At 48.2% G+C, this 14,498-nt stretch overlaps 2 protein-coding genes across 3 annotated transcripts; one reads left to right on the top strand and one right to left on the bottom strand.

The window, feature by feature from the left end:
- The first annotated feature begins 1,981 nt into the window (after positions 1-1,981).
- Positions 1,982-5,120, top strand: tm4sf4 (transmembrane 4 L six family member 4). The gene is made up of 5 exons (XM_047027268.1): positions 1,982-2,271; positions 2,676-2,765; positions 3,364-3,509; positions 3,825-4,008; positions 4,740-5,120. The coding sequence occupies exons 1-5, from the start codon at positions 2,098-2,100 to the stop codon at positions 4,746-4,748; spliced, it is 603 nt and encodes a 200-aa protein (XP_046883224.1). The 5' UTR covers positions 1,982-2,097; the 3' UTR covers positions 4,749-5,120.
- A 458-nt stretch (positions 5,121-5,578) lies between these two features.
- Positions 5,579-14,235, bottom strand: wwtr1 (WW domain containing transcription regulator 1). Of its 2 annotated transcripts, none has more exons than XM_047027265.1 (5): positions 13,964-14,235; positions 10,200-10,471; positions 9,097-9,239; positions 8,794-8,909; positions 5,579-8,610 (listed from the first exon to the last, which is right to left on the bottom strand). In XM_047027265.1, the coding sequence occupies exons 2-5, from the start codon at positions 10,467-10,469 to the stop codon at positions 8,432-8,434; spliced, it is 708 nt and encodes a 235-aa protein (XP_046883221.1). In that variant the 5' UTR covers positions 10,470-10,471; positions 13,964-14,235; the 3' UTR covers positions 5,579-8,431. The 2 variants fall into 2 exon arrangements, with proteins under 2 accessions (XP_046883221.1, XP_046883223.1); XM_047027267.1 differs by having other exon boundaries at positions 9,097-9,236; positions 13,964-14,232.
- Between the last annotated feature and the right edge of the window lie 263 nt (positions 14,236-14,498).

Below are 14,498 nucleotides of genomic sequence, written 5' to 3'. Positions count from 1 at the left end.
GGACTTCTGTACGTCCGAACTAGACTCGTGCATACCTAAAACGTGAATTATATTAATATGGTTGCAGTTTGCGTTGTGTAAAGGGTGAACTCATACAGCTGTCAATCCTTGTCAATGCAATCCGTTTCACCTTTCCTAACTGTCTAGCTACCTGGTAGATCGAAGCCTATTCTAGAAGAATGGTAATAAATGATAGAAGCCCATCCATCTCCTACTGTAAATAACCTGCACATTGTGTGTGCAGCCAGCATGGTAGAAAAATTGCAGAAAAAATAAAGACGGACATCAGAGCATTTCAGGACACCAAAACGCAAAGAAAGAACCCTAGTGGCCTAATCTCAAAGACTAGTTGATAAAATGTTCATAAAAATGATGTGAAATGTGCTAATTCAATGGTTCATAATGATGCCATTAGGCAGAGGAGGCACCAGATGACAAACAGACAATAGAGCTGCAGGTAGGCAGGAACAGACTGGCAGAGACGGGGTCTCAGGTAAGTTTGTTGAGTCTCTTATTTGGCAACACGACGGGTTCTCTTCTTTAGACTTGTAAAATAGGGACATAATTGGACAATGCCATGGATACCCCAACTCTTTAACTGGTGACTGAACCACGATTAGTTTGAGGCAATGGTATTGTTGTTGTGATTAATTGTGTAGTATTGGGTACTGGTAGTTAGGAGGATGGCAAACACCTTATGTCTTTTCTAGGAGACACTGTGAGTCAGTGAGGGTGGTGAAAGGGAAAGAGCCAGAGAGAGACTTCAGATGACAGTGTCACAGCCATGGCAGGACCGGGGGTCAACCTTTTTGCCAGCAGGAAGCAGTGGCACTTACTGTCTCGTCACCTCAGTGGTGGTACGGAGAGTCAGATGGCTGAGCGGTTAGGGAGTCGGGCTAGTAATCAGAAGGTTGCCGGTTCGATTCCAATTCCGAACCGAATGATGGTTCAATTGAGCTTATTTTAGAGGAGACTGCACCACGCCCATTGTGATTACAAAACTGCACTCACAGTGTACAGTATATACTGGCCTTTCTTGGTATTGCTGGTTGTAAATACTGTACACCTGCATTCATACTTGACTGATTAGAAACACTACTTATAACTACATTTGAACAAGTTGAGACAACCCTTCAGTTACTAACTATAAATTATCCAGGAGTATTAGTTATGGTTCCTCAATATACATTTAACATATTACAATGTAGGCTGTGTTACAGCAACCATTTTGGTGTCCCCCTCAGAAATTGCTCTTGAGAAAATGTAACATAATTGTCCCCCCCAAAGTTGATAACAGATTTTCGCCACTGGACTCGTGTCTAATGAAATTGATCTCTAGGTGTCTTTGCTTATGCACTACAAATATACCATAAACGAATTGTTGAATTGAAATGAGTTGAATTGTTAATAATCTATATATTTGAAATGAGTGACCGCAGACGACGATATAGGCCTACCTGTGAAGAGACGTGATTGACACCTCTGCTCTAATCTACATTACAGAATACAAAAGCTAAGCTGTGTGACAAGTCAGTGTAGATATAACTGACAGTAATGGGCATACTACTCTCCATGTGACAAACTCTAAGTAACTTTGGTGTGACTCAGTTAAATATGCCTCACAGTCAACAAATCCAATTGCGTTTGTCTGACTTTTTAATCAAGGTGTGTCAGACAGGGATAAGACAAGACCGACATGACAGGCTCAGGCCCCGGTTTGAGGTAAAGACTAACCCAAGACAGAATGGCTCCACTGATAACCTGGAGGTGCAGCGTGACGCTCCAAGCCCTGCCCTACAGGAGCGATCAATACCCCTGACAGCCCACGGCTGAGGCCAGGCCGCCAAGCAAATCCCCTGGTAGAACATTAACCAGTCAGACGAAGGTGGTTGTCATAGGAAAACTGCTGTAAAAAAAAAGGGAGGCAAGCGTCAGTGACATCACAGGAGGGGTCTTATATAAACTTCCAGTTCCAGTTTGAGGGATTGAATCAGGTGCTCAACTTGCTGCTAAACAGGTGTATAGGCTCTTAGAGGGACTTTTGATCTCGGATATATTCTCGACGTGTGTGTGTGTGAGCGTGCCAGAGAGAGAACCATGTGTACTGGAGGCTTCGCCAAGTGCCTGGGCATCACCCTGATCCCACTGGCTATCGTGAGTGTCCTGTGCAACATCCTGCTGTTTTTCCCCGGAGGCAAAGTGGCTGACACCAGCGACCACATCACAGAAGAGGTGTTTTACATGGGAGGGCTCCTGGGATCTGGAGTGCTGGTGAGTCTTCGGGTGCTTTTGGTAAACTTTGTGGGAGTCGTTGATCCTTTGGGAGCATCCGGGGGCCTCGTGGAGGGTCTCGTGAAATTCTGAACTAGGCGTATTGAGGCAGTAGTTTGCAACGGTTGCCCGTTTGAATCCCCAATCGGATAAGGCTTTTTGTAATCAGACATTTTACAGGTGTGGTCTTATAAATGTTTTTCGACAGTGCTCAATAAATGAGGATGTGTGATCTGGTTCCTTCTGTGGTTTATTGTATATTGCTATGTTTGAGCTTATCTTAACTGTTTGTCCCTCTCCCCCTTGCACTTCCTCTTTCATTCCTCTCTCTATCTGTCTCTCTCTCTCTCTGCCTCTCTCTGTCTGTATCTCTGTCTCTCTCTGTCTCTCTCTCTCTCGATCAGATGATCTTCCCAGCTCTGGTCTTCCTCGGGCTCAAGAACAATGACTGCTGTGGTTGCTGTGGCAATGAAAGCTGTGGGAAGAGATGTGCGGTAAGGAGGACGGAGAGGGAGAAAGCGTCTCCAACTCTGGAGCCTCTCTCACTTTCTCGCTCTTTTTCTCTCCCTGTTTTGCACGTGCACGCACACACAGCACTCGCACACACACACACACACTCCCACACATATTCATAATATCTCGATATCAATCGACCCGAGGCAGAACATTTTCCCTGACTGCCACTTCTCATGACTGGGAAACAGAGATGGCATTCTAATCAGGGAGACCGCAGGAACAAAGAACAGACTTTCACCCCTCTTTATCACCTCATCGATACTGGGGGGGGTGGGGGCATGTAGGCAGAAGATATCAACTGAGCCATCACACATTCCTGATTGGTTGATTTGGGGAACGCCTCTGAGAAATGACTTTCATAATCAGTTAGTAAGGTGTGGATCTGTCTGCAAGAGTTATGGTTACTTGGCACTAGGCCTAACTCAGAACATTGAAAGGATGTGGGGGGGAAAACGTCACGACGGCACACACTAGGTCTGAACGGACGGATCTCTTTGCGGATGTGTCCCGCAGTGATGACATGGTGGTTGTCGGATCACATGACACCCCCTTGACCTTTGACCTTTCCTCCCTCAGAGCTTCACCTCCATCATCTTCGCTGCCGTGGGAGTCGCTGGGGCCGCATACTCCCTCATCATATCGTCCGTGGCCATCAACAGAGGACCCATTTGTGGATATGGATCTCCCACAAATCTGTCATGGGGCTACCCCTTCGACAATGGGTGAGTGCTGGTACACAAATGTATGGAAACATGGTCCCTACAATCCCTTATTCTCCGGAGAATAGATCTATAAATGGCTAGCTCTATGTCTATTCATTTGACCTAGATATATAACTGGTTAGTTTTATGTCTGAATCACCAAGCTAGATTTAAAACTGCCTTCACGTTTACATCTCTAACTGAGCTCTATAATGAGCTAGGTGTATGATAATATCTCAAACCCATTTTAAACCCATAATTGGACAGTTCTATGACTATATATATCTAACCTAGACCTGTAACCCCCTTCCCCCCCCCCCCCCTCCCCACATCCAGTAACTACCTATCCAACTCCACCATGCACGATGTGTGTGTGGCACCGGAAGGCATCGTGACGTGGCACCTGACTCTCTTCGCCATCCTGCTGATCATAGGCCTGGTCCAGGTGGCGCTCTGTGCCTTCCAGGCCATCAACGGCCTCATCGGCACCATCTTCGGAGACTGCTGCGGCTGCTGTGGGGTAAGAGGGGCAACCTGAGGGGCAGGACCCTGGCAGTGGGGCTTCCACAACCCAGAGGAGAACCTTAGTGATGCTAGAGCAGGTTCTCTGGCCTGACCCCTGCCCTGGAAGAGTTACCCCTCCTGTAGGTTTTTCACTCTCACCCCAGTTGGAACAGGATTCAGCCCGTCACCTAGTTAGTTATTAGAATCAGTCGTGCTGGATTAGGAATGGAAACGTATTCTCATTGGAGAGATACGAAGAGATAGGTTACGGTATATCTTCAGGAACAGGGTTGGGCCCTGCACTATAGACGCTGCGAGAGGTCAAAAATAATCTCAAAAGTTAGGCATTTTAAGAGAAGCCCGTGGGGTTTAGATACCAGATTTGAGATTGTAGATTTGTATCACGCTGACTGTGGTATCTGAGGCACAGACTCAGGCTTATTGACAGAGACCAAGGCTGCCTCCCACATAACCTTGCTCGATCGCCTCTCTGTTTGTCTGAATGGCTCCTCTGGGTCATGTTATCTAGCCATGACCTCTGTGATCTGGACAGGAATTAGCCCCGACAGTCACACTGATACTCTATCGCCCTGTATCCTGGCTCTCCTGGGGTTGGATTCAGTCACGCCAACATCAAACAGAATGTCCTGATCTCATACGGACTGATAAATACAGCCGTTGAGGGGGTCCTCCTTTGTCGTCATGGTCTTTTGGTAAACGTGTCGACGTCTCATTCTTGTGTTGCAGAGCGATTAATCGTAGGACAACCTCAAGACTTCCTGAGAAACACCGTTTTGACCTTTGAGCGAAGCTGTTGAACTTATCCGGCAGTTGACACTCTACAGGGTTACCAGGGTTACCAGGGTTACCAGCTACCTGCTTGATGCAAACGCTTATGACGGCAGTAAACATTCCAGATCCATTATCAGAGATACTTTTTTTTTTGACTATTTATTCTGAATATTTCCTTTTTTTTTTTTTTTTACTGTTCGGCGAATGAAAGCTATGAATGTAATTCCATCCCTATTTCTATGAATGAATGCATTTTATAGTATAACAATGTTATAATTATTGTATATACATTAAAACAAATATACAAAATAAATTGTTTAAACGTCAGTTAAATCCATTTATGAGATCTCTTATCTCTGTTCCGACTCCACTGGCTCTCTGAGGTCAGAAACATGGAGCTTCCCTCAGAAGGGAAGTGTGTTCACACGTCAACAGATACATCTGCGCCAGCTTCATTTGACAAGGCTGTTAGCCCATGTGACATTTTATGACTTTATACCAGGTTGTTTCTTGTAATAAGGGAACATGCCCAGCTTCCCCTTCACAGAGTCAATATTAGCGGAGGCCTTGGCTGGTACTAAGGAGCCTCTGTGATCTGGGTTTATGGGGGGTTTTGTTGCACCATATAACGCGCGTACACATCAGTTTCACTGACAGCACAAACAACATTATCTTTATGAATTGAACAAACATCTCCTATAGAAACACCAGTCTCGAAACACATGGTAGTATTCTCGGTTGATAAATTAAGATATGTTTTTAATTTGTTTGGGGAAAAGCACACAAGACAGAGGTTCCGTGGTACTCAAACCAATTTATTAAAGTTTTTTTTAATTTCATCTTTAAACATGTTACACAGTTTTATTGTCCATTATCAGAGACTTCTTACTGAGATTACATAATCATATCCAAACAAATGAACTGCACACTGCCTTTCCAGGGGATAGTATGGCTGTATGTTAGTGTGTGACATCACCACTCTTCTGCAAGCCTTAAACGTCCCCCTGGACCCAGCTAACCGACGCCAGCGACACAACCTCAACACCACACCGCCTTGACCTCAACACAAACCCTAAGCCCTAGGCACGTTGCTGCGCTGCTCAGCGCTGCTCAGCGCTGCTCAGCGCTAAAATATCGGTAGCCACAACCTTAGTTCTGTCCATGGCATTCTAGAATGCTCCTAGTCAAGCTTGAGGTACTCACAGTAAAGTATCCTCAGTCTCCCTAAAACACTGCAGGGCGTCACCGCGCCCCTGGTTATTTTGTTACCATCGGGGGTACATTTACAGCCGCACATGTCAATCACAAGCTAGAAACGTTCGCCTTCGTAAACTTTTAATTTGAGCCCTCTAAACAGTAAGGTCCACCGCCACCACCCAACCATGCCCACCCCCCCACCCCCCCAACAAGATCTCCTCCAATCCTCAACGCCCTGTCAATGCCAACGGGCCCATCACTTGAGCCATTACTCTTCAGCTAAAGCCGGAGGGCAGGTGAATATTAGTGTGGCAGGGCGTGTCAAAGCTCGTCTCAGTCTTCCCACACTAAACAGGAAGTGTCGGGCGTAGGTTGGTAGCTGTCTCCCCCCTCCCTTCCCCTTCCCATCCTCCAATTGAATCGTGACGTTAGGACATCATGAGCGCGGTGTTGGCCTGTGCTGAAAATCGCCACTTTAGGTGCATCACTGCATCAACCCCCCCTTTGACCCCTCTCCCCCACCCAGTCCCCTCCCCCTCTAAGATTCAGCGCCTACTCCTCTCCCCCCAATGACCCATCACTCTCGCCGTCTCAGTCCTAACGTGCTACACAGTAATCTGACAAAGTAGTGGCCGTACATGGCTGGGCTATAGTCTGAATATAGGCTCATTCAACATGCAATACAAAAACTGAGACAAACAGATGTAGAAAAAACAAAGAAAAACTATAATAGATTGTCCAACCTCATTGTATGGGCGGGGCCAGAATCAGAGCGTGATCACTTGACAAACTCCTGACAATTACATCTGATAATACCGTGAAAATCCTTTACACTCAAGACAGCGCAGAACACGTGTGGCATGTTCCCCTGTGTCCCCCCCCCCCCCCCTGGGGGTTATGAAACAAAGGCACCTTATCTGGACAAGACACCACACCTCCATTTGAACCGTCTCAAAAAGGCACCCCATCTACCATCCTTGAAAAACGACCAATCACACAAGAACAGCCTCAGTGTAATCTATGTGAATGAGCACATGCTCTCCTGCTGGCATGTCGACCCCAGATTACCTCAAGGAAAGGATGATGGAGGGATGCATTTAAGAGTAAATAAACACTGGCACAGAATTTACTCATCGAGGATTATCAAGTTCCTTCCACAGAAGCCTCAAAGTGTCGTAACTTCCAACACTCACAGATCAGATGTCTATGTCTCTTTCTCACTGACTTGTGATGCTTTGAAATCTCAATTTCATAAAAAAAAAAAACTAAAATCTCTCAATCTCTAAAATCATAGCTCTTGATAAATACTAAAAATGCAAACTCTATATTATAAGTCCTACAATGGCAACAGATGCTTTCAGAACCCATCTATAGGCTATTTTACAGTATATAAAAAAAAGAGAATACTGTAGTATATAAAAAGTACTTGGTATAAAACACAATCCTAAGTATGCACATCGCTGTATCACTGTGGCACAAGCTTTAGTGTTCTATAGCTACACTGTTGTTAGCCGGAGTACAATAATCAAAATGACAACAAAATAAAACATTTTTTTTGAACATTTTAAAGCTTTCTGTAGTGATAGAGCGAACAGTAGGAAACATTTATTTGGTATAACCTTAAAAAGAAGAACAGAGGTGGTATGGCTGCTGTGAAAACAGTTCTGGTGTTAACGATTTGGATTTGGCACTGGAACCACAAACACAGGAACCTGGTTCTCCGGAGAGATGGATGTTAAAGTCTGTTTCTTAACACCCTGTCATATTTCGGACTGTGAGGGACCAACACAGGGGTCCATTTTATATCCTGGACCAACCTCCAAACCTCGGGAACCATTTCGTAACAATATCAGAAACTGAAGCTCTAGCTCCACCTACTGGTTAAAAAGCCCTCCCTGCACTCTATTGATGGTCACAGCAACAAATAAACTACAATGACTGCACTGGATGATCATTCTTGCATTGGTAGGTACTAGATATAATTGTTCCACTTAAAGCATCACTCCCAGAGAGACCGGAATGCTGTCCAGATTTCAGCGATGATTATACCAAACCAGGGTGTGTGCCGGAAGGTAGTTTTGACCTCTGTGAAGACTTACTTTGTTCTTTGCTCATGTGCTCTCCTGTGTGCTGTGTTGCTGTTTTGTTCTCTCAAGGCTTTGGTTAATACTCTGCATCTCTTTGTTCTGGACTCTGACGGGTGTGTGTGTGTGTGTGTGTGTGTGTGAGTGTGTGTGTGAGTAATGACGGATACAGACGGAGTAACAGCATCTCAGCGGGATGCTGATTTGAATCCAAAGGTAGCACAAATGTTAAGGGTCTTTAGATTTCTGGAGTGAATCTTTAATCTCGCTGGGTGTTTGGGAGTGCGTGAGTGTAAAGTGTGCGCAATGGACTGTGTGTATATGTGTGTGTGTGTGTGTGTGTGTGTGGGGGGGGGTCGCGTGTGTCTACAGCCAGGTGAGGAAGGGCTCATTCTTGTTGAGGACAGACTCCACGTCGTTGAGGATGGGTATGAGATCCCCATCCAGGGTTCCCAGGTCAACATTGGTGCCCGGCAGAGAGTCCAGGAAGTCTGGGAAGCGACTGTGCTGGGTCACGTTGAGGCTGACCTGTGCCATGCTGTCACCTGGTGTGGGGGGGGGGGGGGGGGGGGGGGGGGGGGGGGGGGGGGGGGTTGGGGGGGGCAGACAGACAGACACGGGAGAGGGGTGTAACTGGTGCTGGAGTGTGTAGGGCCGTCTGTCATCGTGTGAACGAGGAGAACAAGAGTGAGAAGCAGTGTGTGTGTGTGTGTGTGTGAGTGTGTTACCTGTGTCCATCTCCTCCATGTTGTTGAGGAAGTCTTCGGGGGTGGTGGGGATGCTGTAACACCCCAGGCCCAGGCCACTGTCGGTGCTCTGCTCCCGAGAGTGCTGGAAATGGCCACTGGGGAGGGGATACACACACACACACACAGGTTAGAAACACTGAAGTGAAGGGCAGCCCAAAAGAGAGAGAGAAAGAAAGAGAGAGACAGAGAGAGAGATAGAGAGAGAGAGATAGCATGTGAGAGACAGAGAGAGACAGAGAGAGAGAAAAGGGAAATAGGAACCACAGAAACTTCATTAGGTACCTGTTGAGGAAGGGGTCTGCCCCATTGGTGGGCATGTTGCCTTGGCTCATGTTGCCCTGGTTCATGGAGGCTGGGTTGCCAGCAGTGGGCAATGATGCCATGCTGTCTGAGTCCATGGGCAGCTGTCTACATAGCGCCACCTCCTGGAGGGAAGCAACAGTACACAGGGGGGAGGGGGAGGGGAGAGGAGAGGAGAGGAGAGGAGAGGAGAGGAGAGGAGAGGAGAGGAGAGGAGAGGAGAGGAGAGGAGAGGAGGGGAGAGGAGAGGAGGGGAGAAGAGAAGAGAAGAGAGGAGGAGAGATTTGAGATTACTATACCTGTGCCCATGAATAAATGAATGAATGAATGAATGAATGACAGGTCATATGGACAAGAGATCACTTAAAAGGCATTTTTTTTGCTTTACAGGTAACCTTACCCTGACGCCTTTACACACTAACACACACACACACACCTGTCACCTGAGACACATACACACAAACCACATAGTGGAGGATCCCTTTCACTGTGAAAGCCCTGGGAGTCATGTTAAGAGTTAGGGGGATTCCAGTCCTTAGAAGTACAACCAGACCCCGCCAAGACAAGCCCAGTCACTCTCTCACACTCTAACACTCTCACACACTCTGACTCCCTTTCTTTCTTTCTTTATCTGTCTGTCTGCCTGCCTGCCTGCCTGCCTGCCTGCCTGCCTGTCTGTCTGTCTGCCTGTCTGTCTGCCTGTCTGCCTGTCTGCCTGCCTGTCTGGGTGTCTCACTTTAAACACTCTTCTTCCTGTGGGTGCTGGTCCAAACCAGCGTTGGACAGTATTATTTCCTACTGTTTCCACCAGGGGGCACTAATATACACTTCAAAATGGAAAAAAAAGGCCAAGTAAATCACAGCGCAAAGTAGTGTATCCTGGGATAGCAGAGGGCATGTAAAAGGCAAATCAGAGAAGAAACATTATTTACAGACCCTACGATACCTGGCTACTTTACTTTACAGGACTCTACAATGAGGTTATTGTGGATGTGTTTGTGTATGTCAGTGTGTTGGTGTGTGTGTGTGTGTGTGTGTGTGTGTGTGTGTGTGAGGGAGCTGTGAGTGTGTCCCGGTGACCTCACCTGTCTTATCAGTTCCTCCTGACGCCTCTGGATCCTCTCTCTCTCCATCTGGATCCTCTGCAGGCGCATCTTCTGGTGCTGCTGCTGCTGCTGGGCACTCACGCTCAGCGGGCTGGACAAGCTCATCTGCTGCTGGGGCAGAGAGCCAGGCGAGGCCAGGGCTTGGGCTTGGGCCTGGACCTGGGCCTGGACCTGGGCCTGGACCTGGGCCTGGACCTGGGCCTGGACCTGGGGCTGCTGGAGATGCTGCTGGTGGTGATGCTGGGACATAACTGTGGAGGGGAGAAAGACGTTAGCCTTGTTAGCATTAGCTATGTGATGTCACAAGCCTCTGATGAACACCGATTAATAGGTGATAAGAGCAGAGACCACACACACACACGCACACACACACACACGCACACACACACACACACACACGGCTGACAGCCACACAGAGCCTGGGTCTCCAGCCTGTAATAAACACAGTCTCAGATGTAAACACAGAGCAGGGAGGGAACACACAGTTCCAGAACCGGTGGAACAGAAACAGGCTGGAGCCTGACTCGACAGTCTGGATGCACAGCCTCAGTCCAGACCTGCTGGGTCCCAACCCAGACGCACGGCTCGGGCTCCACCCCCTGAAGGCCACGTGCTCACAGGAACACACTGCTGAAACCAAAACCCTCAGCAGCGATATCACCTACAGGGCTGTCTGGAGACTTGTCTAAACACACACATACGCAAACCTGGCAAAGCCAGCGTTCCTGTGGACTGTGTACACCAACTGGAAAACAGTTTGTTAACGAAGACAGGGTCGTTGCACGCCAAGGATGGGACAACAGCATGTTCTGGCCAAGCTTCATTTAATGATCAGTAACCATTGTACTCATGATGGAATAATCATTATAGGACCACGAGATGGTCGGGCATTGTGTTGCTAATAGCTAGCACTGGTTGATGATTTGCAGAGCAGTTATCTGGCAGATAACAGTACAGAGGACAGCTAGGACTCAAAGACTGGCGGACTGACACTGGGATGAGTTTAGTCAGAGCAGCCAGAAAAACAGTGAAAGAGAGAGAGGGGGGAGAGAGAGAGAGAGAGAGAGACACACAGAGAGAAATGGAGAGAGAGAGAATATAAGGGAGAGTTAGAGACAATTTGTTCAGTCTGTTTTAGGACAGAACAGACAGTGTGCCCCCTTCCGCTCTCAGGAACAAACAGAGAGAGAGAGAGAGAGAGAGAGAGAGAGAGAGAGAGAGAGAGAGAGAGAGAGCGAGAGAGAGAGAGGAAGGAGGAGGGAGAAGAGAGACATCCAAGGACATTAACTCTGACTTCCAGTACAAGTCCAAGCTTTGGCACCAACCTGGAGAAGGAGAGTCAAAATCCTGTACTATTTGCGAGTGTGTGTGTGTTCCACAGATCAGACATGGTAGAAATGTTGCTGTAAAAGCCAGATGTGAAGCTGGGAAGGCCAATGGAATAGAACACAGACAGTCTGGTGGTTTAACAGTAGACACAGTCTGTCTGCTCTCTCTCTCTGCCTCTCTCATGGTCTCTCTCTCTCTCATGGTCTCTCTCTCTCTCTCATGGTCTCTCTCTCTCATGGTCTCTCTCTCTCTATTGGTCTCTCTCTCTCATGGTCTCTCTCTCTCATGGTCTCTCTCTCTCATGGTCTCTCTCTCTCTCGTGGTCTCTCTCTCTCATGGTCTCTCTCTCTCATAGTCTCTCTCTCTCATGGTCTTACTCACTGTCTCTCTTCCTGTTTCTCTCGATGTTTTCCACTCACTATCCACGCCCCGTCGATCTCTCTCTGCCTCATTTTATTCCCTCTCCACTTAACCTACAACTCCTCCACCCTCCCCTCCGGCCCCCTCACCTCTCTCTCTCTCCCCTGAGTCAGTGCTGTGAGGGAGCTTGCAGCCTGACATGATGCCTGGATCAGCACCGTAGCTCACCTCCCTGACCCTTGACCCCTGACCCCTCGGGCGCCCAGCGTCTCAGAGAGATGAGGTCAGCGGTCCTGCGGGGGTGCGCTGGAGAGCGAAGGGGAGGGCTGGCTGTCACGCAACACATCTGTCAGCCATAAGCTTTTCCTTAAAAGTCTATCATTGTTATATAACAAACTTCACAACTCTGCACCACGACCATCTGTAATCATCCCATTACTCCATGTGACGTAAACCCAAGGAGCTCAACACACAGCCACTCTGGTTCCAAAGTTGCTTGTTGTAACGGTCACCATATTTGGTCAACAGGCAGACAGGAAGCCAGTAGCTATCCAAAGCTGTAAAACGTATTAAAGCCATTTAGCTGTGTCGCAACACGCTATGAACTGTTAACCGTAGTACCTAAACCTGAAGAACCAGAGTAAACAGAAACAAGCACACACACACACACACGTCTAGACACACCCTCTACTGGTTCTATAACAGACTCCAGATGAGCTCTGTAGCCAGTGAGACAACAGGCCGGCCAGATGTTCACCACTCCTTCCTCCTCACCTCTCCCTCCATCCATCCCTCCCCCTCCCTCTATCTCTCGATCTTCCCCTCTTTCTACCTCTGCTTGTCCAGTCAGTAATTTATCAGAGCTACGGCCATGATGCCAAACACATGATCCCAGACTGGAGCAACAAGACTGCCTGCCAGGAAAGAGAGAGAGAGAGAGATGGAGAGAGAGAGAGAGAGAGAAAGAGAGGGAGAGAGAGAGAGAAAGAGAGAGAGAGGGAGATGGCGTGTGAGCAGGGAAAGAACACACAAGAGATGCCGGGGTCAAAAAAAGAGCAGCGCGGAAGGATGGAAAAAGTGTGTGCGTGCGTGAGCGAGCGAAGGCAAAGAAGAAGAAAAAAAAGACGACAGCAGTCAAGACGAGTGAGGAAGAGGGAGCGAAGGGAAGGGAGGGATGCTAAAGGATGAAACAGGAGAATGGAGGAGGAAGAAAAGGGTGTAGATACAACGAAGCAAGGGGGAGGAGGAGGAGGAGAAGGAAGATAGCGAGGAAGACTGAGATGAACAGCCTTGCCAACAATGGCCCTCTTGTTCCGTGAGCTTCCCAGAAACAGCATCAGCTGTCCAACAGGGTCAGCGGGGGGAGAAGGAGTGGAAAACACAAGAACCGCTTCCAGTCTTTGAAAAATCTGCAACGCATTAAAGTCTCCTGCTCCAAACATGAGCTGCTGAACACACACACCGGCAGAACACCAATGTTATTGGGTGGATATGTTAGCCGGAGCGCGAGCACGTATGTGTGAGTGTGTGTACGTGTTCTTTGAAGATGGTGAGAGGGAAAAGTTGAAAGTGCTCACTAGATGTCTTTTCATACCCAGGTGTCCCACTGTGGACAGCTTTGGTCCCCTGTTTGGACTAGCAGAGAGGACACACACACACACACACACACATACACACGCACAATGCGGATAGTTAATGACACGTTTACTGCCAGCAAGCAGAAAAATCTCAGGGGTGGAAGAGGGAATCATTTTCACTGACTACAGACGGAATCGGGGGGGTTCAATTAAATCACCAATTTGAGTATTTAGAAGCAAGCCAGGTCGGACCATCACAGCCGTGTGTCAATCCTCCACTTCTCCGACAGATCAGGGTGGGCCAAGCTCCTCTCTCGAGGTCGAGGCAGTGTGGTTAGATTAGTTTCAGGGGTAGTGATTGATCAGGGGGGGTTGGAAGGGGGAGGCGGTGACATGGGTTGGTTGTTTTTTGGGGGGGGGGGGTGGGGGGGGGGGGGGGGGGTTGTTTACGGGGGAGTCCGGAGGTCCGGTACTTACTGAGGCGGGAGTCCACCCGCGGGTCGAGCCAGGATGTGCGCTGCGTTTTGTGGTCAATGAAGTAGGTTTCTCCCTGAGGGGTGTCAGCTCGTTCCCAGCCCTCGGGTAGCTCGCCTGTTCACAAGCAGCAATACCACGTCAGCCACGCCTTCCAGGAAGACGCCTCCACTCGCCCGGCCCCAATCACACTGCTCAGCACTCAAGTGCCAGCCAATCGCACTCTTCGGCGCTGACAGACTAACCAATCACACGTTTCGGCACTTACCCACCCACCACCCCCCCTAGCTGTCCAATCACAATGTGACCTCCTCCTTTGGATGGCCTGACCAGCAGCAAGTGTGGAGCAATGACTGGAATAACACCAATTCTTTCAACATATACTGTTACAAAGGAGAACTTGACTGCCAGAAAGAAAGTGAGAGAAAAAGAGAGAGAGAGAGAGAGAGAGAGAGAGAGAGAGAGAGAGAGAGAGAGAGAGAGAGAGAGAGAGTGAAAGAGTGAAAGAGTGAAAGAGTGAAAGAGTGAAAGAGTGAAA

The sequence above is a fragment of the Hypomesus transpacificus genome, chromosome 10, assembly GCF_021917145.1.
Source record: "Hypomesus transpacificus isolate Combined female chromosome 10, fHypTra1, whole genome shotgun sequence".
Lineage (NCBI taxonomy): Eukaryota > Metazoa > Chordata > Actinopteri > Osmeriformes > Osmeridae > Hypomesus > Hypomesus transpacificus.
This window is presented reverse-complemented; position numbering and strand designations above follow the sequence as displayed.

What these genes read in the sequence shown, in the direction of transcription:
- tm4sf4 (XM_047027268.1), top strand. Translation starts at nt 2,098, where the DNA reads ATGTGTACTGGAGGCTTCGCCAAGTGCCTGGGCATCACCCTGATCCCA. An exon ending in TCCTGGGATCTGGAGTGCTG is followed by an intron (nt 2,272 to 2,675) that starts GTGAGTCTTCGG and finishes TCTCTCGATCAG; the next exon opens with ATGATCTTCCCAGCTCTGGT. An exon ending in GGCTACCCCTTCGACAATGG is followed by an intron (nt 3,510 to 3,824) that starts GTGAGTGCTGGT and finishes CCCCACATCCAG; the next exon opens with TAACTACCTATCCAACTCCA.
- wwtr1 (XM_047027265.1), bottom strand. Translation starts at nt 10,469, where the DNA reads ATGTCCCAGCATCACCACCAGCAGCATCTCCAGCAGCCCCAGGTCCAG. An exon ending in GCAGACCCCTTCCTCAACAG is followed by an intron (nt 8,910 to 9,096) that starts GTACCTAATGAA and finishes TCCCCTCCCCAG; the next exon opens with TGGCCATTTCCAGCACTCTC. An exon ending in CATGGAGGAGATGGACACAG is followed by an intron (nt 8,611 to 8,793) that starts GTAACACACTCA and finishes CCCCCACACCAG; the next exon opens with GTGACAGCATGGCACAGGTC.